General features: G+C 35.9%; 1 protein-coding gene across 1 annotated transcript in view; it reads left to right on the top strand.

Annotated features, from left to right (window-relative positions):
- HERC1 (HECT and RLD domain containing E3 ubiquitin protein ligase family member 1) overlaps positions 1–24,704 on the top strand; it is a 214,066-nt gene that overhangs the window by 103,105 nt on the left and 86,257 nt on the right. Inside the window, exons 23-33 of the mRNA XM_082449135.1 lie at positions 954–1,266; positions 1,714–1,834; positions 7,143–7,194; positions 14,012–14,280; positions 15,971–16,186; positions 16,831–16,951; positions 17,183–17,420; positions 17,572–17,756; positions 21,499–21,654; positions 23,530–23,636; positions 24,175–24,285. Coding sequence (XP_082305261.1) covers positions 954–1,266; positions 1,714–1,834; positions 7,143–7,194; positions 14,012–14,280; positions 15,971–16,186; positions 16,831–16,951; positions 17,183–17,420; positions 17,572–17,756; positions 21,499–21,654; positions 23,530–23,636; positions 24,175–24,285 — 1,889 coding nt within the window. The remainder of the gene's footprint in view (positions 1–953; positions 1,267–1,713; positions 1,835–7,142; positions 7,195–14,011; positions 14,281–15,970; positions 16,187–16,830; positions 16,952–17,182; positions 17,421–17,571; positions 17,757–21,498; positions 21,655–23,529; positions 23,637–24,174; positions 24,286–24,704) is intronic.

The following is a 24,704-nucleotide window of genomic DNA, read 5'->3' as shown; positions in this document are numbered from 1 at the left end:
ACTTTGAAATATACAAATGCATTTTTAAAGTTTGTACTTCAATATTAACAGACAAATCTAGTATTTTACTAACTTTTTTGCCTGGGTTCCCCATTAAAAATACCATCTTCACTCAAATTTGAGTAAAATATTCTTTTCCTATTGTGAAATACCTACCACTGCATCAGAACCTTGTTAAACCCACTTGTTACACTTGTGAATTGGGAAGAGCTGGCATAAGATGGACATTCCTGGTGATACTATTTGACTCTGGGGGCAGTCTTGGCCATATTATTATAACCAGATTCTATTTCAGCGAAGACCTTTAATGGTTGTGCTTATTTAATATGTTTAAAATACAACAAAGTGTAGGTATTAGGAATTATATGGACTTTGGAAGGGGAAAGGGGGCTCTTCATTATAACTAATGCAACTTAACTTTTGTCTGTTTCTTTTGTAACCTGACAATTTCAAACCAAGGTTGTGAACATTTCAGAAATAGGCAGTTATTTTTATCTAACCCAGTGATGCTCAAACTTTAATGGCCTTCAAAATCAGCTTGAGGGCTTGTTAAAACTACATTGCTGGCTCCATGCCTAGAGCTTCTGATTAGAAAGTCTGGGATGGGCCCAGTATTTTTCATTTCTAACGAGTGCCAGATGATTTGATGCTGCTCTTCTGGAACCACACTTTGCAAACCACTGATCAAACTCATAAGAGTAGAAATAGAATCAACCAAATCTAAATTCTGTAAAGGCATAAGTATTTCCTATTGTAATTTTTATAAAAAGTTTAATATTATACATGTATTTTTGATAAAATTTAACTTAGTTACTTAGTATTTAATGTCTAAAAAATGATTTTCCCTCTTTCAGTAAGTTTTTGGTCCAAACTTTTTGACTGTTTTTATTGTTATTTTCTTTGCTCTTCTCTCCCCATGTGTTAAGACCTTGTTTTTGTGTTACATGTTCCAGAAATCTTTCAGTGTTTCCTCTCAGCCCGTGAAGTAGCTCGTAGCCGAGATCGAGATAGAATGAACAGTGGGGCAGGGTCTGGGGCTCGAGCTGATGATCCACCTCCTCAGTCTCAGCAAGAGCGAAGGGTCAGCACAGACCTTCCTGAGGGTCAGGATGTGTACACTGCTGCCTGCAACTCCGTGATCCATCGATGTGCCCTGTTAATATTAGGAGTAAGTCCTGTGATTGATGAGCTTCAGAAGCGAAGGGAAGAAGGACAGTTGCAGCAGCCTTCCACAAGTGCCTCTGAAGTGGGTGGACTTATGACCAGGTGGGACTGACTAGAAACTTAAAACATTTCTCTCCTCTCTTTCTTTCTTTATGCATTGAAATGGTTTATTCTCACTTATTGTATTCTGAAATTAACACAGACATGGAGGAGGAAATACAAATTGACAAGGATGAATTTAATGTAAAGAGTGATACTAATTCAGCCTGGAGTATAAATTTCTGATTAAATGAGGAGGCACAATTTTTCACACATATAAACAACAGTAGTTGATTGGCATAATTCTGTAATTTACTGGCATGGAAGTTATTCTGATGTAATTGAGAAGGACTTTGTGCTTAGACCTGACTGAGAGCCAGGGTTTTCCATTGACAGACATAATTACTCCTCACTGTGTGTGTGTTTTATCTCTATGCTGCTAGTTCCATTCAGTTTTATGTTCACTAACAGTCCCAAATCGAAAAACTTTTCTTTGTGCATGTGAGACAGGAGTGAAAGTCTTACCGCAGAGAGCCGGCTAATCCACGCAAGTCCAAATTATAGACTGATCAAATCGAGGAGTGAATCTGATTTGTCTCAGCCTGAATCAGATGAAGAGGGTTACGCACTGGTAGGTATACCTAGATTTAGTAAAGAAGGAATTTTGTATAGCTATGTAAGACTTCGGTTAGAGTAAGTAATATACGTTTGTTTTAGACATACAAAAACTCTTTTAAAAGAACTTTTAAGAGAAATGAGATAACTATATTGCATAGGTATTTATCATCTATATGTTAGTGACTCAGATATCTCTCTTTAGCTCTGACTTGTTCCTAAACTCCAAATTCACGTATTTGACTCCTTGATGGACGTTCTACCTGAACATCTCAGGTGACCACAATCTTAACCTATCCAAAAATAAACTCATTTTTCTCCTAAACCTCTTCTCTCACATTCCCTATCTTAGTAAGTGTTACTATTAACTATCCAGGCTGGAAACCTGGGTTCATCCTTGACTCTACTTTTTCTTTATTCCTGGTCCCTGCAACCTCCTCACTCCCCACAGTCCAATTAGTCAAACCTTGAAAATTTTACTCTTAATATCTTTGTACTATGTCCTGTCCATCCCTCTTGCCACTGCTCTGTCTCAAACTTTCCTTCTCTTTTGCCTGGCCTGGTACAAAAACCTCCAAACTGGTTGCCCCATCTCTTGTATTATGCCCATCTTCAACATTTCACTAGAATAATATACCTGAAATACAAATCTGTTTATATCTCCTCTACTTAAAATCTTTCAGTAGCTCTCAGTTACCTATCAAAAAAGCCTCAGGACCTGAACTGCAGGCATTTAAGGTAAAAATCAAAGAAGTGAGATGCTGATTTATATAAGAAGTAGAAAGTAATACGTGCTGTAGTGTGACGGGTAAAATAAATTACAGAATGAAAACTGTCTAATAGATAGCTTCTATTTGAATAGCTTTGGACTTAGAGTTGATAGCTGGATTTTCATTTTGGCTGATCCTCTGCCTTATATGTGAATCTGTATGTGCTACTTGACCTCTCTGGGCCTTAGTGTCCCATTGTGTGATATGAGGATAGTAGTACCTGTTGTGTAGGTGGTAATGTGTTAGACTTGGCTTCTGAACCTGATCCTACTGATGGATAGCTTTGAGACCTTGGTCATGTCACATGATAGCTCAAACGGAAACTCTGGGTTTTTTGGACTGAGTGACTTGATAAGATTCATTTTTAGCTCTGAAATTCTTCTCTTATGAATTGAGAAACTGGATGTGAAAATATTTTTGAGAAGTATAGAGTGCTAAATAAACATAAAGCTGTTGTTTAAAAGAAACTTCTAAGCATGAAAGATTCCTCCTCTGAGGAAAGTTGAACAGTGTCTTCAAGCAAGTTTCATTGTATGTTTTTGTTTGTTCTTCCTCCATTTATTCTTCATTCCCGTTATCATCTCTGTGCTCCCAGTTCACGTTCCCAGTCTTGCCGTCTACTGAGATTCCTCTCTGTCCATTTATTTTTCCAAGTTGATCAGTATCATTATCTAGTCTCCTAGCCCTGTGACAATTTTATAACAGATCATGTCACTTCTCTCCTCAAAACCTCCAATGACTCTAGTAGTTCTCAGAGTAGAAGCCTAGGTCCCTGCAGGGGCCTATAAGACTCTACCTATCCTGGCCTCACTCCTCTCTGATCTCCTCTGCTGCTACTCTCCTTCTTGATGACTCTCCTTCTGCCACACTGACCTCTTGGCTTTTCCATGGACATACCACACAACTTCCCCACAGGGCCTTTACATGGCTGTTTCTTCTGATTGGAATACTGTTGTCTGTAGGCAAATCCCCTCGCTTCAAGTCTTCGTTCTGATATTACTTTTTCAGTTACACCTGCCCTGACCACTCTATTTGAAATTCCAGTTTGCTCTCCTTTCCAGATATTCACTCCCTGTCCGCTTTGCCTTGCTCTGTTCCCCTCACCCCCCGGCACCTAACATTATTTATTTGCTATATTTATCAGTTTCTCTTAGCCTACACTAGAATATAGCTCCCTGAGGATAGAAGTTTTTGCTGTTTTATTCACTGCTGTATCCCAAGTACCTATAGTGCCTGGCACACAGTAAGCAGTCATTAAATATTTTTTAACGAATGAATGTCTGTCTAATCTATTTTGGTAAAATTTCTGTGCCTGTTTGTTCTTTCCAGTCTTCAATTTAGGCCCTTGTTACTTTTGCCTGAACTGGTAGTTTTCAAACTGATCTCCCTACTTTTTCCAGTTCCTCTCCTTTGATACTGCTCCCAGAGGTAGAGCTCTTAAAAATGTACACAGTGGACTTCCCTGGTGGTGCACTGGTTAAGAATCCGCCTGCCAATGCAGGGGACACGGGTTTGAGCCCTGGTCCGGGAAGATCCCACATGCCATGGAGCAACTAAGCCCGTGAGCCACAACTACTGAGCCCGCGTGCCATAACTACTGAAGCCCATGAGCCTAGAGCCCATGCTCTGCAACAAGAGAAGCCACCGCAGTGAGAAGCCTGCGCACCGCAATGAAGAGTAACCCCCCACTCGCTGCAACTAGAGAAAGCCCGCGCACAGCAACGAAGACCCAACACAGCCAAAAATAAAAACAAATAAATAAATTAATTTAAAAAAAAACACAAAACACAGACACATAAACACAACAAGAACAACAACAGAACACCTGCTGGTCATGCTACCTTCTTATTAAAAAAAAACCTCAGTGACTCTGCACTGCCTACCCAGAAATCAAAGATTCTGGAACATGTTGCTTGCCTGCTTTTGAAGCCAGTTTTCCCCTGCGGTAATCTGCATTTTTGCCATAGCCTAGTAGTCCATCTGCCAGACTCCAAACATACCTCTTGAGCCTCTGCTCAAGCATTGTTTGCCTTAAATGTCCTTCTCCTGGGTTTTGTTGATGAAGTCCTGCCTCTCTCTTAAGGCCTGGTTAAAATGTCATCTCTTCCAGAAAACTTTCCTAAGATTACTCACAGTGACTCTGTTATTTACATGGCAGTTTGTTAGTATCTATAATAAACCACTAATGGTTTGTCTCATGTTGGACTTACTTATGTATTATTAGTATTTCTTTCCAGTAGACCTCTTAGAAGGTCTAGAGTTTTTTTAATGTCCCTCATGTCTCCTACATTGTGCTTTGCATATTGTAAATGATTGATAATTCATTTCAACTGAAATGAAAAATAAAAGATGAGGATAAATGTAGTTAAAGTGGCATACATTTTGGAAGCAAACAATGAAATCTGACTTAGTCACAATAGACTCTATTGATTTTGACCTGGGGCAAGACACTTAAACTTTCTGAGCTCCAGCATTTTTATCTTTGAAATGGGGAATACCGCTACCTGTTATACTTGCCTCAGCTGGGTTGTTGTGAAGAACAAGTTTAGTAATACAATTTAAAACATGTTGAAAGTTATGTTTTCAAAACATAATGGGAAGACAGATAAATGGAGGTGGGTTGAACCTAGATATAATTGCCATGTCTAGGTTCTACAGAATTTTAAAAAGATTAAGAAACACATTTTTGGGAAAGATGGACTCTTAATCATCTTTTCTTATGGAATATTTAGAAAGATAGTGTCATAAAAGGTGGAAAAGTAAAGAACTAGAGAGAGCAGATTCTGTTGTGGGTAAGGAGACTTGAGCTGAGCCTTCAGGCTGAGCCTCCTATAGACGAAGAGGAGCAAGCAGTGGGGGCAGTGTGGGATTTTCCAGCTGAAATATGTTACCCTTCTGTCTGAGGTTATTTAGGATTATCATTGATGTCTTTGATACCTAGTAGTACTTGTTTATCTTGAATTGTCAGTGAATGAAATGCTTTCTTAAAATAACTGAAGTTAACCAGCTTAATGCTAAATCTGAGTTTTAACCTTCTTTCATAAAGAGTATTATGTGATATATTATCTACTCTGTCTTAGTGACCAGAGAAACCTAAGTCAACAGTTACACAGTTAAACCCAAGTTTAACTGTTTGATTGACACATGTCATACTTAATCAGCATTTCTTACTACGCTCTCCTAATCTACCTCCCTCATTTCCTTACCGCCCTCTTTCACAAAGGATTTGATTTAGCATACAAAAATAAATACTATTTATAAAAGTATAAGAGAACGAATTAGGGCTAAAAGAAACAGAGAGGAAAATAAAGCCCTGAGTAAGATTTGTACATCTCTACACATATCCTGTGATGTTCTGCTAGAGATGGGCCAGCAAATAGGAAAAACATGAGTCGCATGATTCACAGTGTGTAAAAGATAAAAACAAACCAGGTTTTCAAGAAAAACTCAGATATTTCTGGTTCTGAGACCTGAGATAAATTTCTTCCATGAGCCCTCATGGCAAAGGTACTGTGTAATAAAAATGTTGTATTGCATGAGATGGCATTGTCTTCAGGAACTGTTGTGACAACTGTTTGGTGTTTTCTCCAGCATCAAATGGCCTGGGAACATACTTATTTCTGGTGTGTGTGTGTATATATGTAAAACAAAATGTATTTATCCACAGTGTGGGTACATATGTCTATATGTATTACCAGGAAAAAAATTTCTAAATGACATTTCCTAAATGGGTCTGTTTTGTCACTTCTGCAGCCTTTCTTCTTTGCCACCAACTTTTTTATTGTGTGATAAAGTGCAATTGAAATTGCTGAGACCATAATGTCAAATCTGTGCATAAATCTAAGTCATGGGTTTGTATATGGTTATGTGTACATAGAGTAGATAGTTGTCACCAGTGCCTCCCCACCACACACACACACACACACACACACACACACACATATACTTCCTTTCTTCCTGAAAGCCTTCACTGTTTTATTAAGCTGACTGCAGTTTAACCATTTGAGATTTCTTTATTTTAAGGGGTTTTAAAAAACATTTTAAAGTCTTTTAAAATACTACCAGAAAGCTTAGGACTGTGTTATTCTTCTGTTAGTGTGGATTCATCAGATTCTCTTTTTCTGTACACCTAGCCAAGGCTGATAGTTTTGAAAAGAATGGAAAGTGAGGATAGAACAAGTAGTGATTTTGGAAAATGGGTCTTTGCTACAGGGGCTTTAGGCATCTAGAGGGTATTAATAAGAGATCATACTGTGTTAGGAAGATAAAAGACAAAGATTTCGAAGAAGAAAAAGGTGACAACAAAGAACAAGTTCTGCTACTTTACACTGTTAATTAATGTGCATATTGACTTGTGTTTTAGTATCTCAGAGTCATGTGCCTGAGCTGTTTTCAGTGGGTCTTTAGAGACTTTGTTCTTAGCCTGACTTGACTGGTAAATAAGTAGCACATTGCTATAATTATACAGATTACTTTTTATTGTAGTACTCTATTAAATCTTAATCTTAAATAATTTTCACAATTAAATTTTATTATTTATTTTTAACTTAACAGAGTGGAAGACGAAATGTTGATTTGGACTTGGCATCATCTCATAGAAAGAGAGGTAAGTATTAAATATCTGGTTAAGTAGCTCTTTTTATATCTGATATATTTAGATCTAATTGTCATTGAAACAATATTGCAAAAAAGTTAGAAACATTTTATCAGAAAAGTTAAAAGGAAGATCATTTTCTTGAAAATATACACCCTTAAAAAAAGATCTGGGAGTGTCTAGGAGTTAATAATCAGTTCTCTTTCTCATTTGTCCTGTTTTGACTTTTTAAAAGTCCCATGGAACTCTGGAAGCAGTGCTTTACATTGTGGGGGGTTATGGACATAATTTGCCATGCTTTAGCTCATTGGTATAGTTGAGCTATACCATTGAGCTAAAGTATAGTTAGTTAATGGTATAGTTGCTATAGTTTAAATGGTGTTACAGGGAGAACTCTTTACCCCATTCACCTTTCATACACACATACACACTTTCAAACTGAAAGTTTCTAGTTTTTTTCCTCTTTGCCTCTCAAGATATAAAGCATATAAGAGATGAACAGATGATTTCTAAAAATAAAATTTTCCCATGAGGAACAATTTTAGAGTTCATCGAGAGTTAAGCTCATTTGTTAAAAGCTGTATCTTAATGAATAATATAGTTAACACTTGTTTATATGTACAAATAGATGGAAAGAACAGCAGTTTTAGATAATACAAATCCAAGGTAACTAAAAACTCTCCAAGTATTATTCTCTATTAATTGGCACTTTTATTAACCCATTTTTTCTGTGGTTGTGAAAACTTGGAATGTTAAAAGTTGCCACTAGTGGAAGTTTTCTAAAAGCCTGTAGGAAAACCGTTTTTTCCCATTATGTTGTCTTTTATATTTCAGAATTGAACCCCTCTCTTGATAACTTCCTTGGCAGGATGTTAGGTTCTCTACAGGAAAAAAAGTGAGAAATAAGGGAAGATTGAGGAATGAGAGGAAGAAATGCACCCACAATTTTTTTGTTTTTGTGTTTATAACTTAGAGGAAATGTTGGTATTTATAACTTAGAAGAAATGTTGGTACTTAGAATACTAAGAATGAATTTTTTTTTGAACTATTAGGAATTATAGGGACTAGAGCTGGTGCTTTCTTTATTGAAAAGTCTTTTAGTATTATAGTGTATCAAGGTTCCAAAAAAAATTATAGGGTATTTGTGATATCAGAGAAATTAAATGATGTTTAGTATAACGTGCAATATGTATGTTATCGTTTTCTAAGTCTTTGAAAATTGGCAATTCATGTGCCATAATTAGCCAGAGTATCCTTTTCCTTAACCACTTGAGTTAGGAATTAAATTTTTGGAATGATTTTCCCTTCCTAATGTTGGTTAGCTCAGGCAAAGATTGTTGCTATAATTTCTATGTTATATTAATGAAAAGATGGCTCCAAACTTATTGAGTAGCATAAGGGATCCAGCCTGTCGTTTTAAGAGCTTCCTACTATACTAATTATGTTTATAAGTGATAGTCTGTTGACTAAAATTACTCTTTTCTCTAAGATCTTTATCATGCTTATGGAAATATAAATTTGCGATTCAGTCTATGATAACTGTGTCAGCATGTGACAAAGTAATCTTTGGAATAAAACAAAAAGTGGTATTTTTAGCTTTGAATTAAGAATAACCTAGAATTCAAGTGTAAGTTACTTAGGAGGAATTAATATGACACTTTAAAATAACTATTCTAGAGTTGCTGCGTGTTCACAATTTTAAACAATTGCCCTATAAGTAGGTGTTGATTTCCTGTAGTTTTAGAGCTAAGTAGATACAACTGAATTAAGCCATTAATCCAAATTTGTTTATGGGTAAACCAACTTCTTCAAAAGCTCAAAGTAGTACCAAGACCTATTAACTTCTTGGAATCTAACTTTATTTTGTTGGAAACAGAAAGGCAAACAAACAGGACCTCATGGGAAAAGTTTGTTTGTTTAAATTACCCATTTAGGAAGTTATAATAGGGAGGCCAACTAGTTATGCAAATTATCATGATATCACCTAATGTGGTACCAATTTATTCTAGTAATCATTGCATCTAAATGTTCTCAGGCAAAAATTTTGCTGATAGCTTTGTTCCTAGGAATAGGTGACTAGAAAGTAGAAGGAGTACTGTTCTAGGAAGAGCAGCAAAAACAGTTTTCAATCTCATGAATCCTAGTGTTTGTGGAGTAAACAATGAAAATGTATACTTAATATCATGTATTTAATTATAATGGATTTCTTTCTTTAAAAGAAATTAACACTGAAAATACATTTGGGATGTTATATTTTGAAAGAAATTTTTAAAAATCATGTATATTTAGAGACTGCCCTCTGACCACAGTGGAATTTTTTGTTTTGTTTTGCTCTTAAATGATGATTAAAATAAACCACCCTATTTTTTCCTTATTTATTGTCAATATGGACCAGATGTCATAAGCCATAACATGCCTATCTTCAGTTGGTCAGATGAACCTACCAAGTCTGAGAACTTTTTGGAGCCATTCAGGTGTTCTGATTCTGACTTGAGCTATGAAGGACAAGCAGATGTCCAGCCAAGTGAGAATTCTTCTATGTGCTTATTTACCCCTTTCCAATATTTTGAAGAGGAAATGTAAACTTTTTTCCTCTCACTTTCCTTTTTCATTTATTAGTCTAGTGGTCCTGAGTTATTAAAAGTTTAGTAAGAGAAATTAGAGATAACAGTGTTTAATTACATCTCGTTTACTGAAACTAAATGGATGTATCAATGACAATTAATGGTTGTATACACATTGCAGCTGCTCTTAATATGCCTCCAAAGACTCCTCCTTGAGAGGGCCTAGTGCCTATAATTTCAGTATTTGACTTTGGGGATACTGGAATTCATGCTGTTGAACCATGATTGCTTCTTTTCCCCTCACTCCAGTTAATGTGTCACAGTTGGTCCAAGCTCTTGGTCCAAGCAAGTGAGTATGGTAGGAAGGATTAGAGCAAAGTGAGCAAATAAATTGAGCTCAGCCAACTTGCTCAGCTCTTTAGAGGCATCAGAGCTAAATTCTAAATCCAAAAATGTCATCAATTACTTTAAAAAGAGATGACAGGTGGTACATATTTCTGCTTAGCACCTCAGAAGTAATATGAAATTTATATTCATTAAACACTTAAAAACTGCTTACTATATGCCAGGTATTGGTCTAATCACTTCAAACATATTAACTTATTTAATTCTCATAATAGCCTGTCAAAATTCTTGGCAAAACCTGTTAAATATGTTGGTATTTCGGTACTTTGATAAATACTTAAAAGATTTGCTGTAGTTGTGCAGAACTGAGCTCGTTCTTCACTGAAAGACAATATGTTTTTGCAGATACTTAACTTTAGTTTTTGTATTTAAGCTGAAGCTGATACAGTGAAAAATGGTGGGGATACCAAAGCAAAATTTTAAGAAGGAACGTCATGGTTTGACTTCACTACCCTGCCCCAGGTCTTTAAATATAGTGTTAGGGTTTTATTGCTAAATAATATTGGAAACATTTATCAACATGTCTGTTTCATGGTATAACTTGTATGGGTGAAATGCTGTTTTATCTGTGCATTTCGAATTAGATTATATAAAGAAGAACAAATGTGAATGTTGTCTCCTGTATCAAATTTCTCCTTTTGTCTTCTGATTCTTGTTGTGGTAGTGTATTTACTCCTTTTTGGCCAGTTGAGCCCCAGAAAAAAGAAGAGCTTCAAGCAAGTACATGATGGCATGTTTAATTTTTTTCCCCTTTTAGCTTGCCTACATATTTTATGGTTTATAAAGTATGTATTGCAGCTCTGCCATGTTCATTTTGAAAATTCCATTTAAGAACCAAAATTGTAAGGACAAGTAAACAATCTCAAATTTCTTGTTGGACTTTATATTTTCTTTTTATAGTAGGAGACTCTGAATTAATATTAAGAATTGGGCTCAGTCACAATTACTCTGTAGAGGCTTTTGATATGCTTTTCAGATACAATATTTCCTATATTCAGATAAAACAACACAGAACAAATCAGTTATTAGGTTGTTATAATTTTTTTTTAAGAATTAGAGGTTTTTCATCTCTCATTTCCATATTGTGAGATTTTGTGTTTCAAAGTATTTTTGATATCAACCTAAACATTTTGGTTATAATTATTTAATTTATTTATTTATCCTATTGCTTTCAGATAGTGTCTTATTCTTCCTTATATTTTATTCATACAAAGTTTTGTTTGGCTTATATACTTAATAAGTTACATGTTTTAAATTAGGGGTCAACAAACTGACTAGTGGGCCAAATCTGGAATGCCACCTTTGTTTGAAAGTATAGTTTTGTTGGAACCCAGCCACACTCATGTATTACCTATGGCTGCTTTCACACTACAACAGCAGAGTTGAGTAGTTACATGAATAGTGAATGACCCACAAAACCTGAAATTATTTACTGTCTGGCTCTTCATAGATAAAGTTTGCTGACCCCTGCTTTAAATTGCAGAGAGGATTTAATTTGGGGATTGGCCACCTATTCCATAGAATATTTTGGAGTATTTTAAGGCAATTCACTACTTGCAGTTTCTTCACGTATTGAGCCTTTGCATAGGCAGGCAGTTGAAATTCCCATGGATCAGTGATTTGTGAGTTGATTAACAACAGGAATATGTAAGACCACCTCCCATAAACTTAAGGAATTAGTGTTATTAATTTAGAAAAGATCATTTTCTTTGAGCCTCTGTTTCCTCAACTGAGGCAATTGGACTAGATAATCTTTAAGGTCGCTTTTACTTCTGTGGTTCTAGCATTAACTCTCTGCACATTTTATTTTCATTTTGAAAAGTAATTTATAAGTATTGGAAGATGGAAGAACTTTTTATTCTGAAGTTTTATTATTGAACCAACAAGCTCAATGCTGAGAGACAAAAAATATCATTTGTAAGTTAAGGTTAAATCCAGAGTCTGAATTTGGAATGCTTAAGGAAGTGGAAAATGATTATTTCTTTTTTTTCTTTTTTTCCACATTAGCCTCTCCTTTATTCTTTAAATATCATTTTAATTTAATACATTATGCATCCATGACATTTTTCTTTGGATTTTTACCTTTTCTGTTTTACATGGGAAAATATTCAGCTATACAGTTTGGGGAAATTTTCAGATTGGTTATTTTTTATGTTCAGTAGAACTGAAAATCCAACATTTTTTAATCTTAAGAATTCTTGCTAAAATATAGAAGGCAGATAAACCATATATTCTTTGCCATTCTAAATTATTTTAGTAGAATGCATATAAATTATTTCATAGCTACTTTATAATATTAACTGCCTATTGTGGATTTCTGTGTCTCATTTTGAAGTCCTGGGGTTTTCCTGACAGTGTAATAATTCAAAAATAATTTATACAGTCAATATTGTATTAGTTCATTTTCTCTGTGGGCATTAGTGTTTAAGTAGTCCTCTTCCCAAATCTTTTCCATCTAGTATGTAACAAATATAATTTTTGTAATGCATATTTTATTAAGTACCTCAAGATTCATTCCTAATAGAAAAATTCGGTATATTCACAGAATGAGATATTATACAGCACTCAAACAAATGAACCATGGCTACATGGAATAATGTGAATGAGTATTAGCAATATTATACTGAATGCAAAGTCATGTCCAAAAAGACTACATAAAATGATACTTTTTTATAAAGTCACAAACAACTAACACTAAACATTATTTGTCTTGGGAATACATATAAGATAAAACAATATTTAACAACAATAAAAGCAAAGGAGTGATAATGAAATCCTTAGGTGGGAAGACACAGGGGAGAGATGGGTTGGGGGAAAGAACAGATAGGTAGTATTCTGCCAGTTTTCTAGTTCTTGTGTTCACATTTATTATAAATAAATATAAATACAAAAGCAGGCCATGCATGGACCAGTGATGAGAGTATATCATGAGCCAAGGAGTATGATTAATTTAACTCATGTACCTGAGATCAATTAAATCAAAAAAGACAAAACGTGTAAGAATTAGACATTTATATATTTTTTTAAAGCCACTATTGGCACATGCCTTGGACAGTTGTTGTGATAAAACATATTAACATTTTTGCTGTCCAATGTAAAGATTTTAGCCTAGAAAATGCCCACTGGCAAAACTAATGGTATTATATTTAGCCACTATTGTTAACACCACTTGGTAATTTTATGTAGCTATCACTTTATAGTTAATCTTATATATTCTTGTCTGTGAAACTTTGCTTCCTTTATATAGGAGTTTCACAACCTGAAATAAATGTGCATATTACACAGCGAAAATGTTCCTTATATTAATGAAACCAAGGGTGATATTTATGTCTCCTTTTTGTGTAAGTTTACTTGCCCTTCTGTATTCATTTTTTGGTAATATTTCATTGCAGATATGTACACATTTTGCACAGTCTTAACTCACTCTTTGCAATGATAATGTTAAATCAGATGAAATCCTATTACTATTAGGTCTTACCAGCAGTGTCCTAAGTGCCGAGTTCCATTCTGGTCATAAATGATGGTCTGGTTTAATACTGCAGAGCATTTTAAGCTAAGCATTTTGACAGCAGCTTCTGCCTTTCTTTTTCTTGTGGCAACGTGTTGCTAAAGCGCTTACAGAGACACTGGTACATTAAACAGGGCTTTCCCTTTGTTTTCTTACATTGCTGTAATTTTTGTTTGTTTGTTGTTTTTTACCAAAGCATTTTGCTCAGATTCACTTAATGCATGCATGTATTCAAACAGTAGTATCCATTTCTCACCAGTCAGTATGATAGCAACACTCAGCCCTCATCTAGTTTCAGAATATATGCTCTACTTGGTCATCACTGATGCGTTTTTGTTCTGTTTGTATGTAGGTCCTATGCATAATCAATTGGAAACCCTGAGCGACTCTTGGGCGCGCCTGAAACATAACAGAGACTGGTTGTGCAACTCCTCTAACTCCTTTGAGTCTGATTTTGATCTTACCAAGTCTTTGGGAGTTCACACTTTGATTGAAAATGTTGTAAGCTTTGTGAGTGGAGATGTGGGGAATGCCCCAGGTTTTAAAGAGCCAGAGGAAAGTATGTCTACAAGTCCCCAGGCCTCCATCATTGCAATGGAACAGCAACAGTTAAGGGCAGAAGTAAGTCTTTGATATTTACTACTTGTGAGGGACTATGGAAACTTAAACTGAACCACTGAATGTACAATTGTAGGAAAAACTTTTCCTTTTCTTCTATTCCTTGCCTCCCCCTTTCCTTCACTTGAGCTTTTTGATGTTGCTATCTTAACCAAAGCAACCTGATAGTTTGTTTGAAGTGAACAATAGTGCACAAGATACTCTAATCACTAAGTCTTTGCTTGTCTCCTAGAAACTAGAGTGAGATTTGTTGGTGACCATGCAGATCTGCTCTTAGAGTCCCCATTTTTGACCCATTTGTCTCCATTTAAAAAGGGCTAGATTAGAACACCATGCTAATAATGATAAATGCTAAAATTAGTGAGCATTGCCTCCAAATATCTCCCTCAAAATATTTATTAATGATTGTGGTTTCAACATGTCCTCAAATTCTTTGATACTCTTCCCTCCAGGAGGTGGAGCTTAATTTTCCTCCTCTTGAGAGTAAGCTGGAATTAGTGACTTAGAGCTAATAGAGTATGAAAAGGGGAAAAAAATACAGTAATTTTACATTGCAGAAACCTGGCAGACATCACCTTAACCAAGTGATCAAGATTAATATCACCAATAATAAGTTATGGTGATATCATGTACCCTGATAATAATGTGATGAGAGGGAGACTTTATAGTATTCGTCCCCAAATCCTTACCTGTAGTCCAAACATGAGAAAACATCAGGCAAACCCAAATTGAGGGACATTCTATAAAATACACAAACAGCCCTTCATAGACGTCAAGGTCATGAAAAACAAAGACAGAAACTGTCACAGACTAAAGGAGACCAGACAACTAAATGCAACGTGATATCCTGATTTGGATCCTGGAACATAAAAGGGACATTATGGGAACTCTGGTGAAATCCAAATAAATTCTGTGGTTTAGTCAGTAGTGTTGTACCAATGTTAATTTGTTTTCATAAATATACCATAGTTTTGTAAGATACTAACATTAGGAGAAGCTTGGGGAAAGGTATACAGGAACTATCTGTACCATCTTTACAATTCTTCTATAGATATAAAATTATTTCAAAATAAAAAGTTTATTTTTTTCTAAAAAAAGGAGGGTAGGCCAATGGACTGCTGTGGTGGATATTTGTCTTCCTAGGGAAGATAGAGCCAGAAGTTCAAGAGAACCACAGAGAAACCTTTTGGAAATACTTCTAATTCTTGAACTAAAGAGTATTCATTCTATATAATGTTGTAAGGAGAGGAAGCAGTATCCATACTACTTGATGCTTTTGAAATCACGTGTATCTCCTCATGAGCATCACAGTAGCTCTGTGAGTAGATTAAAGTACTATTAGCCTCATTTTATACACGAAGAAACTGAGACTCAGGAAATTGAGTTTCCCAAGGCTACACAGTCGTTGGAATACTCTGGCCTTGAAACTAGATCTCCTACATCCAAATTTACTACCCTTCCCATTGTACTGTGTAGCCTCTTGTATACTGAAGTATGCTTATAGAGATCTTAGAGATATTTTAATTTTTAAAGTCATAATAGTAAAATAAATGTTTATCTTAATAGAATAGATTCCTAAGAAATATCAGAATTTTCTGTGTGCTAAGAAATATATTGTCTGTGACGTACAGAGTTATTTGTGTCTCAGTTCAGTGAAGAATTCTAAAATATGTTTATTTTACTTTTTCTCAAGCTTCGTTTAGAGGCACTTCATCAGATCCTTGTACTATTGTCTGGAATGGAAGAAAAAGGTAACATCTCTCTGACAGGAAGCAGATCAAGCTCAGGTTTCCAGTCATCCACTCTGCTCACATCTGTGAGGCTGCAGTTTCTGGCAGGGTGTTTCGGTTTAGGCACTGATGGACACGCAGGAGCCAAAGGAGAGAGTGGCCGATTGCATCACTATCAGGTAGATGACAGAACTGTCATGCGAGGATGACACCTTTCAGTATATTCAGATTTTAACTGTATTTTTACAACACCAGTTTAATAATGCTAAACTTTTTGGTGTTTAGAATTGAGGTTTAAAAATATAAAGACCTAAGTGACTTAAAGATACCTCATTGGTTTAGTTTCCTGAGTATAGCTGGGGTTAGATAAGCCATTAGGTAAGCCATGGTACTACTGTACTTTTAGATTCTTTGCTGGCTCAGTTTTATTAACCCTTAGCCAAATTGCATAGAGGTAGATCTAAGTTGGGATAGGGATTGGTGTTTGGGAGGATGGGTTTCAAGAATTTACATTTTAGACTTGATCATTTTACCTAGTTTCTCTGATTGCTTGAACTGTTTTTTTGAAGTGTTGTCTTTATGTCTTCCATGTTTAGAGAGGAAAAATGCTTTGTGGGAAAGGAGAGAGATTATATAGAATCAAGAATTTTCAAGCATTGAAAAATAAATTTATTATAAAACTTTTATATACTGAAATATACTAAATAATTAAAAACCACCATAGGGCTCTAGCATAGGCTAGGAATAAAATGCTTTTACTTTCATTTGGGTAGAAAGTGTTGTTGTTGTTAATAGAAAAGGTAAATCTTTGTGTGTAATTTAGGATGGGATCAGAGCAGCTAAGAGAAATATTCAGATTGAAATCCAGATGGCTGTGCATAAGATTTATCAACAATTGTCTGCTACTCTGGAGAGAGCCCTGCAAGCAAACAAGCATCACATTGGTGAGTAACTGCACATGCAAATATAAGGTGCAAGTAACATTTTGGCCTGAGGTTATGCTAGGTAGCTAATGTTCTGTGTTTAACATTAGGTCAGCTTATAGGTAAAGAATAAATACTTGAAAGTGTAATAGTGTTCCATACTACTATTTATATTTTGGAATATGATTTATTTTAGTAAATGCTTTGTTAACTTCAAAGAAGATTCTCAACTGCCTTCTTTCTTCTTTTTAGAAGCCCAGCAGCGTCTCCTTTTGGTTACAGTTTTTGCCCTGAGTGTTCACTATCAACCAGTAGATGTTTCTTTGGCGATTTCCACTGGTCTGCTAAATGTATTGTCGCAGTTATGTGGCACAGACACCATGCTAGGACAGCCTCTTCAGTTGTTGCCAAAAACGGGTGTTTCCCAGCTAAGCACAGCTTTAAAAGTGGCTAGTACAAGATTGCTCCAGATTCTAGCCATCACTACAGGGTGAGCATTGTAGATGTCTTGGTAGAACTGTGTGGGGCCTGGTCTTTCACATTTTAGTGATTTCCATTTCACCGTAATCTCCTTCATTTGTTTAAGCACATTTGCCCTTCTGTGTAATTACCATTTATTTTTTTCCTGTTATTTCATGTAGGACCTATGCTGATAAACTGAGCCCCAAGGTAGTTCAATCTTTGTTGGATCTACTCTGTAGTCAGTTGAAGAATTTGTTGTCCCAGGCCGGTGTACTACTTATGGCCTCTTTTGGAGAAGGAGAAGAGGATGAAGAAGAAAAGAAAATTGACTCTAGTGGAGAAACTGAGAAGAGAGACTTCAGAGGTATCTTAAATCTTTTTTCTCTGTCATTATTTACAAGCATTTATTGAATGCACATTGTGTGAATATCATTAGAATGTAAAGTTCTTTCTATTGTGAGGCATGAGAGGATTTTTATTTGTTCATTTAGAAACCCCTTTTTTCTCCAAATATGTATGGTTTAGAGGTGCCTCTGACTGAACTTCCTCTCCTTAGAGTTGGTTAACCCTGATGTAGCAACTGTACCACTCAGTGTCTAAGTTCAGCCTCTCCTTGGCTGTTGTGGCTCTAGAACTTAGAGGTTCTAGGTGACTGATTTCCCCAGATTCTGTTCTTGTAGCATTTGATCCTGACAGCCCATCTCCTGGGTTGCATTCTTGTTTTAAGTGTTCCCCCAGGACCAAGGGTTTTAATATTTGGGAATTGGGTTAGAATTAAGGGAGCTGAACTTCTTGCTAGGCTGTTCTGTTCTCTAGTCACTAAAAAATTCTTCATTATACTTAGCTGTAATAATTTTTGCTTGCTGTAATATGGTCGTCTCCTTATAGCTTTTAAAAACTATAGTGAACATTGTGGGAATTCCCTCGTGGTCCAGTGGGTAGAACTCTGTGCTTTTGCTGCTGAGGGTGCGGGTTCAAGCCCTGGTTGGGAAACTAAGATCCTGCAAGCCGCATGGCGCAGCCAAAAAAAAAAAAAAAAAAACTATAGTGAACATTGTATTTCAGTAGAACGTAAACCCTGAACAGGAGGGTGAACATTGTATTTCAGTAGAACGTAAACCCTGAACAGGAGAACTACTATACATGTCTGTTATATATTAAGGGAATAAAGGTCTAAAACAGGTCATTTATTCGATGTCTTATTACCTTAATAAGCTCTGGGAGCCATTAAACCCTTTCTGGATCAGATAGATAGATAGATAAAAATAAGAGTAATAGACCCAACCTTCCAAGACTGTTGTGAGAATTAAATAATTTAATACTTGTAAAGGACTTAGAGCAGTGTCTAGCACATAGTAAGAGCTCAAGGAATGTTAATGTTAATATTGGAATATTATAATAAATAATATTTAAATAAATAAAGTAGTATTTAATATTAATACTGTATAGATAGGTGGGTGGATAAAGGAATATGCTGGGGATACAAAAATGACAAAACATTATCTCTGCCCTCAAGGACCTTCTAGGGAAATGAGGAAGGTAGATGTTTAAACAGATAATTACAGTGTAATACAATAAGCTCAGAAGAAATAGCTAAATCTCTTTGGTCAGAATCTAGGAGGATGTATGAGTCTAATTTAGGGCTAGGTTTTGGTTTCAGAGGCTGAACCTCTGGCAAGTTACTTCTTTATATAGCAAGTATGTTGCTTATACAAAGAGCATGGGCAGACTCAGAAGGTATGATAAAATAAAAACAGGCTTTTAATGCCACCTCCCTTTTTCCTGAGATCCAGTTTGGGAATACAGGGTTGTTTCAGGTAGTAGTTTCTTACCCCTCTGTTGAGTACTGCACATATGGATGGCAGGGAAGACACAGTAGAGTTACTTCTCAGCCTATAGCTCCCCAAGAAAACTGGATCCTTCCATATCCAGTAAAAAAAGAAACTGTGATGAATCTCAGCAGGTGTAACAGCAGACTGAGTCCACATCCATTCCCCTCAGGTTGCACCCATTCTATTTATGGGGATGGCTGGGAGTGAGACAGATTCTAGTCAGTGGTGGCCAGGCATTCAGAGACAGGTGGACCAGGTATTAATAACTCCACATACTCTCTAAAATACTTAACTGAAAGTAAGGTGTACTCTTCATTTCAAACGTAGTACTGTTACTGAAACACAAACTGTATCATCAAGTTGTATTAACCAGCTTTATATTTAAGGTCTCCAGGCTTTAATTAATTTAATTAATTTAGTGTCGTGTTACAGAAATACTTGCTGGGAGTGAGAGTGGGGTAGGATGGAGGCCTCCTAAAAGAGATTTTCCCAGGGATCTCTACCAAGAGAGAAAGTTTCATGGAAGAGGTAGCTTTGAACTGGATTTTGAAGGAATGTGTAGGAACAAGGTTGGAGTGAGATGTAGGTACCTAGGGCAGACTAATAATTTTATATTCTTCAAACTAATATAATAAATGTTTGTATATTAGCAAAGACTAAAGAAGTAAAGAAGAGGTAGAGTACTGTGAAGAGGAAATGTAGAGAAGGAGCTCTTAGCTTTTTCTCTAATTATCCCTAGCAGGTTAGTTCTATCATAGACCTGCACACCCATCTCAGCAAAACAAAAGCCCTGTAGTTAAAGAGATGTCTATGAAGATAGATTAATGGCTATTCAGACATGCCATTTGGCAGGGGGTGGTCTCCCCTCTATCACAAGTGATTTGTCTGTGTATTTCTTAATTTGATGTGCCAGGATCTCCCTGAAAGGAGTGCCTGTCCAAATTGTTATGATTTTCCATGTTTTAATGCCCCTTAGGGATTGACATTCTGGGAATCTACCCCACTGGCAAACTTCTTCACCCAGGCTTTGAGTGGGTCTTAGCCAGGCTAGGGAGGTATGAAAGTTGTTGGACGATATGAGAACATGGCATGTTAGAGGAAGAGCAGAAAGTTCTTTGGCTTCAAAATGTACAGGGGGGAGGGAAGCTATTAGAGAGAAACTATTAGAGAGGTGATAAGAGTGTTGATACTGGTGGGAAAATTGGAATGACTGTTTAGAGCAAGTTTGTGGAAAGATCCTTTACATAGAGTTTAAGGTCAGGCAAACCAGACCCAGGCCTAGAAATTTGTTTTTTTGTAGAATATGAAAACACAAAGTCTTTTTTAGAGATTAATTCTTTTTTTTTTTTTAATATTTATTCATCTATTTTTGGCTGCGTCAGGTCTTAGTTGCAGCATGCAGGATCTTTTGTTGCGGTGCGCAGGCTTCTCTCTAGTTGTGGCGTGCGGGCTCCAGAGCACATGGACCCTGTAGTTTGCTGCACGTGGGCTTAGTTGCCCTGCAGCATGTGGGATCTTAGTTCCCCGACCAGCGATCGAACCCATGTCCCCTGCTTTGGAAGGCAGATTCTTAACCACTGGACCACCAGGGAAGTCCTGAGATGTAATTCTTAATTTGACTGGGGCAGAGGGTAGGGGAGGTGGTGGACAGATGATGGACTTTTTGAAAATGTGATCAAAGTTGTCAACTTTCTTACTAGGCAAATGCACACACAGACACAGTTTTGTTTGTTTTTTTTTAAAGAATATTTTTCAGTTTGAGGCATTTATTTTATTTTACTTTATTTTTGGCCATGCAGCGTGGCTCGTGGGATCTTAGTTCCCCAACAAGGGATTGAACCCAGGCCCTCAGCAGTGAAAGTGCCGAGTCCTAACCACTGGAGTGCCATGGAATTCCCCAGACAGTTTTTCATACAATTTTAGGGGGTTTACAGACCATCTCCCTCAAATTCTATCTAGTAGAACTCTAGACTTGGATAGAGAACTGTTACTTTTTAGAATAGCAGTAAAAAAAGAAAAATGCACAAAACCAAGTACACATACTTTATTCTAGCAAGCTCATTGTTACTGTACACAGTTGTAAAAGATGTTATGTTTGACTTTATATTCTGACCTTTCTCCTGTTTTTTAAGTTTTAAAAATTCAGCAGCTAACTGACAACCTAGGTTTTGAATTAGGTGTGTGCTTACTGCACTCTAAGTGTAAGTTATTTGATATAAGACTGTTTCCTGTTGGATTTTGGTTGTAATGTAGACTTGTCTGTTCATTCTTTAGCTGCTCTTAGGAAACAACGCGCAGCCGAACTGCACCTGGGGGATTTTCTAGTTTTTCTTCGCAGAGTTGTATCTTCAAAAGCAATTCAGTCAAAAATGGCTTCCCCAAAGTGGACAGAGGTGCTTTTAAATATAGCATCTCAGAAATGTTCTTCAGGTATGTGACCTTTGTCTTATTTTACAGTATTTTGTACATCACTTGTGTTTTATTCAGATAACAACATTGGATACTTGACCTTGATTTTAAGGCTTTTCTTTCTTGTTTTATGAGTACTTATTTGATTGAAAGAAGAGTAATCTCAGGAGTAAAAATTGAGAGGAATTAATAATAGAAGGTAGCACTGGAGAAGATCATGGATTTAATGCAGAGAACTTGGCTCTAGTTCAGATTACAATAATAAAAATAAGCAGAGAACATCCTGTTTAATATGATAATTTGACACAGATTTTGAGTTTACTTCTTGGATTATCAAAATGCAGATCGGAGTTTGTCTGTTCTTATCATGATATGATTTCTGTTGCCTTGATTTGTAACTTCTGATTGTATGCTATCTATGAGAGTTCTATATAATAAGCTTAATTCCTGGTTCTTAGCCTAAAAGTCTGGTCTGCTTGCATAGATTACTATCAGTCCTTTCCTAATCTGTTTTTTTTTATTGTGATAAATATGCATAAAATAAAGTTTACCATTTTAACCACTTAAGTGTACAATTCAGTGACATTAAGTACATTCACAATGTTGCTCAACCATCACTACTTTCCATTTCCAGAACTTTCTCATCATCCCTAGTCTTTCTTAAATGTGCTGAAACATAATATAGTCTTCTATGGTACATGCTGTTTTATATGTATACACTCTCAATATAGTTTATTGGTGTTTCTTTTTACTTTTTTTAATGTGTATTCAATTTTTAAAAAATTCAGATCCTGTATCTTTGTTTTAAGATTGGCATAAACAAAAAAAGAATACAGACAACTTATTATTAACATAACAGCTACAGTTATTAACTGCAAAAATACAGTAAATGGAGTCATACTAAATGTTAATGTTCTTACAGCAGAATTATCCCAGTCATTTTGTGGTAGCAAATTCTGGCAAGAAATTCATTTGTTGTTAAAAGTATTTAAAGAATTTCCAAAACTGATCAGCTGTGCTGCAAATAAAACAGCAGTTTATTCAAAAGAGCCCTTACCTTTCTCTTATTTTCTTAAAAGATCTGCCATTTACAGGTAACTACTATTTTCAGATCAGTTGTTCAAACCAGGGTTCTTCTGTAAATACACATCTTAGCTTTATATCTAGTAAGTTTATACTCATTTTCCCAACAGTTTTTCTTAACTAGTATAACTTACAATAGCTTTTTTTCTCCTTTAATAAGGTAAGCCTTCTGTAATATTGATTAAGTTCTTAGAGTATGAAGAAAAATCAGATATTCATTTATTTCTACTGGTTGTGTTGTAGTAATGGATAGAAAAAAGAGCATCAGTATCCTGTCTGTATCTTTGCTTACTTTAGAGAAGTACAAACTGCTTACTCCCCATTAACCCTGTGAGGCTGTCAGGGCATAGATGCAGTCAGAAGCAATTAAAGGTGATGATAAGTCTGAGCTTTAGAGATTAACAGACCTGTCATTTACAATTCTACTTCTGTCTCTACTGAGCTGTGTGGCTTTGGTCAAGTTACTTAACTTCTCTGAGCCTCAGTTTCCTCATCAGTAAAATAGGGATATAATGTAGGATTTGTGAGGATCAACAGAGTTATTAATGTGTATGAAATGCATAGCACAGTACTTGGCACAGGTAGTTATTATAGTGCTGTTCCCTTACATACATAAAAACTGAAACACAAACATGGATATTCATATACATTAATGGATATGGGATGAATCCAGAATTCTTGTGATAATATGCTGAAGTGAAGTCTGTTCCATCCTAAATACTTAGCAGCCTCAGAGATTTTTTTCAAGAGGTTTATTTAAACTTTGAATTTAAGTCACATTTATAATAAGAAAATGTCTTTTTCCCCCTCCAGGAATTCCTCTAGTTGGTAACTTAAGAACGAGGCTCCTTGCACTTCATGTCCTTGAGGCTGTGCTACCAGCTTGTGAATCTGGTGTAGAAGATGATCAAATGGCCCAGGTTTCTATTTTTAAAGTTATTAGAAGATGTTCTTTACATGTGCAACATGATGCACTGAAAATCTAAACTCATGGTCTCTTCAGTTGTAAATTTGTCATTTATTCAATAGCACGACTTCCACTTCTGAGATTGCTTTTTAAATTTTTTCATCTCTAAGCAAGGAGAAAGAGAAATTAAGTGAGTTATGGGATGTGAGGAGTAGTGGTATAGTGAATACTTTCAAGGTCAGAAAGAAAGGAAAATTTGTGCAATTTCTTCCTAGGTTTGGGCATCTAGAGAGAAAGATGTGAGGCTGCATGGCCTCATCAGAGGTCCATATAGTGGGGCAACATGAGGACAGTCGAACCCACTTTGTAGTGGGTTAATGGTCTTTCTAAAAAATGATATTTAACTTGCATCCACCCAAAGTAGCTGTCAGACATTGGTATAATTAAATCTCACATGTGACTTAATGTTATAGTTACATGATTTATCTTTTCTAAAAATAGTTAAAATGATCCTTTACAAATTTTATCATTCTTTTTCCTTCAATAAATAGGTTGTTGAACGTCTGTTTTCCCTCCTGTCGGATTGTATGTGGGAGACACCCATTGCTCAGGCCAAATATGCTATTCAGATAAAGGAAAAAGAACAAGAAATAAAATTACAGGTACTTGATTCTTCCAAAAAGGTATTTTTAGACAGACATGTGAATATCTTGCCACCTGTCTCTGGATCCTTTCTCCTTTGAGAGACTTTGTTCTATCAGTTATTCAGTCTCTTCTTTGTACTGTGTCTCGTTCTCCACTGGTTCTTTCCCCTCAGTTTATAAACATCTCTTATTCCCACCCTTCTAAATTTATTTTTTATCCATGAAGCCTTCCCTATATTCTCTCATCCTTCATTGCTAAGCTTCTGGGAAGAGTAATCTTGTATATGTTTAAGTCACTTCCTTACTTCTCATTATCTTTTCAGCCCAATTGTTTATCTTCCATCAAAGCACTGAAATTAAATGACAGAGGTAGGTGTTATTGGTAATACAGTGTACGGCTTTTTATCCACAGCTTACTTGACCTCTGGAAACTCTAG

Source organism: Balaenoptera physalus, assembly GCF_965194825.1.
Source record: "Balaenoptera physalus genome assembly, chromosome: 2".
NCBI lineage: Eukaryota > Metazoa > Chordata > Mammalia > Artiodactyla > Balaenopteridae > Balaenoptera > Balaenoptera physalus.
Note: the sequence above shows the minus strand (reverse complement) of the source record. Positions and strands in the feature narration are given on the sequence as shown.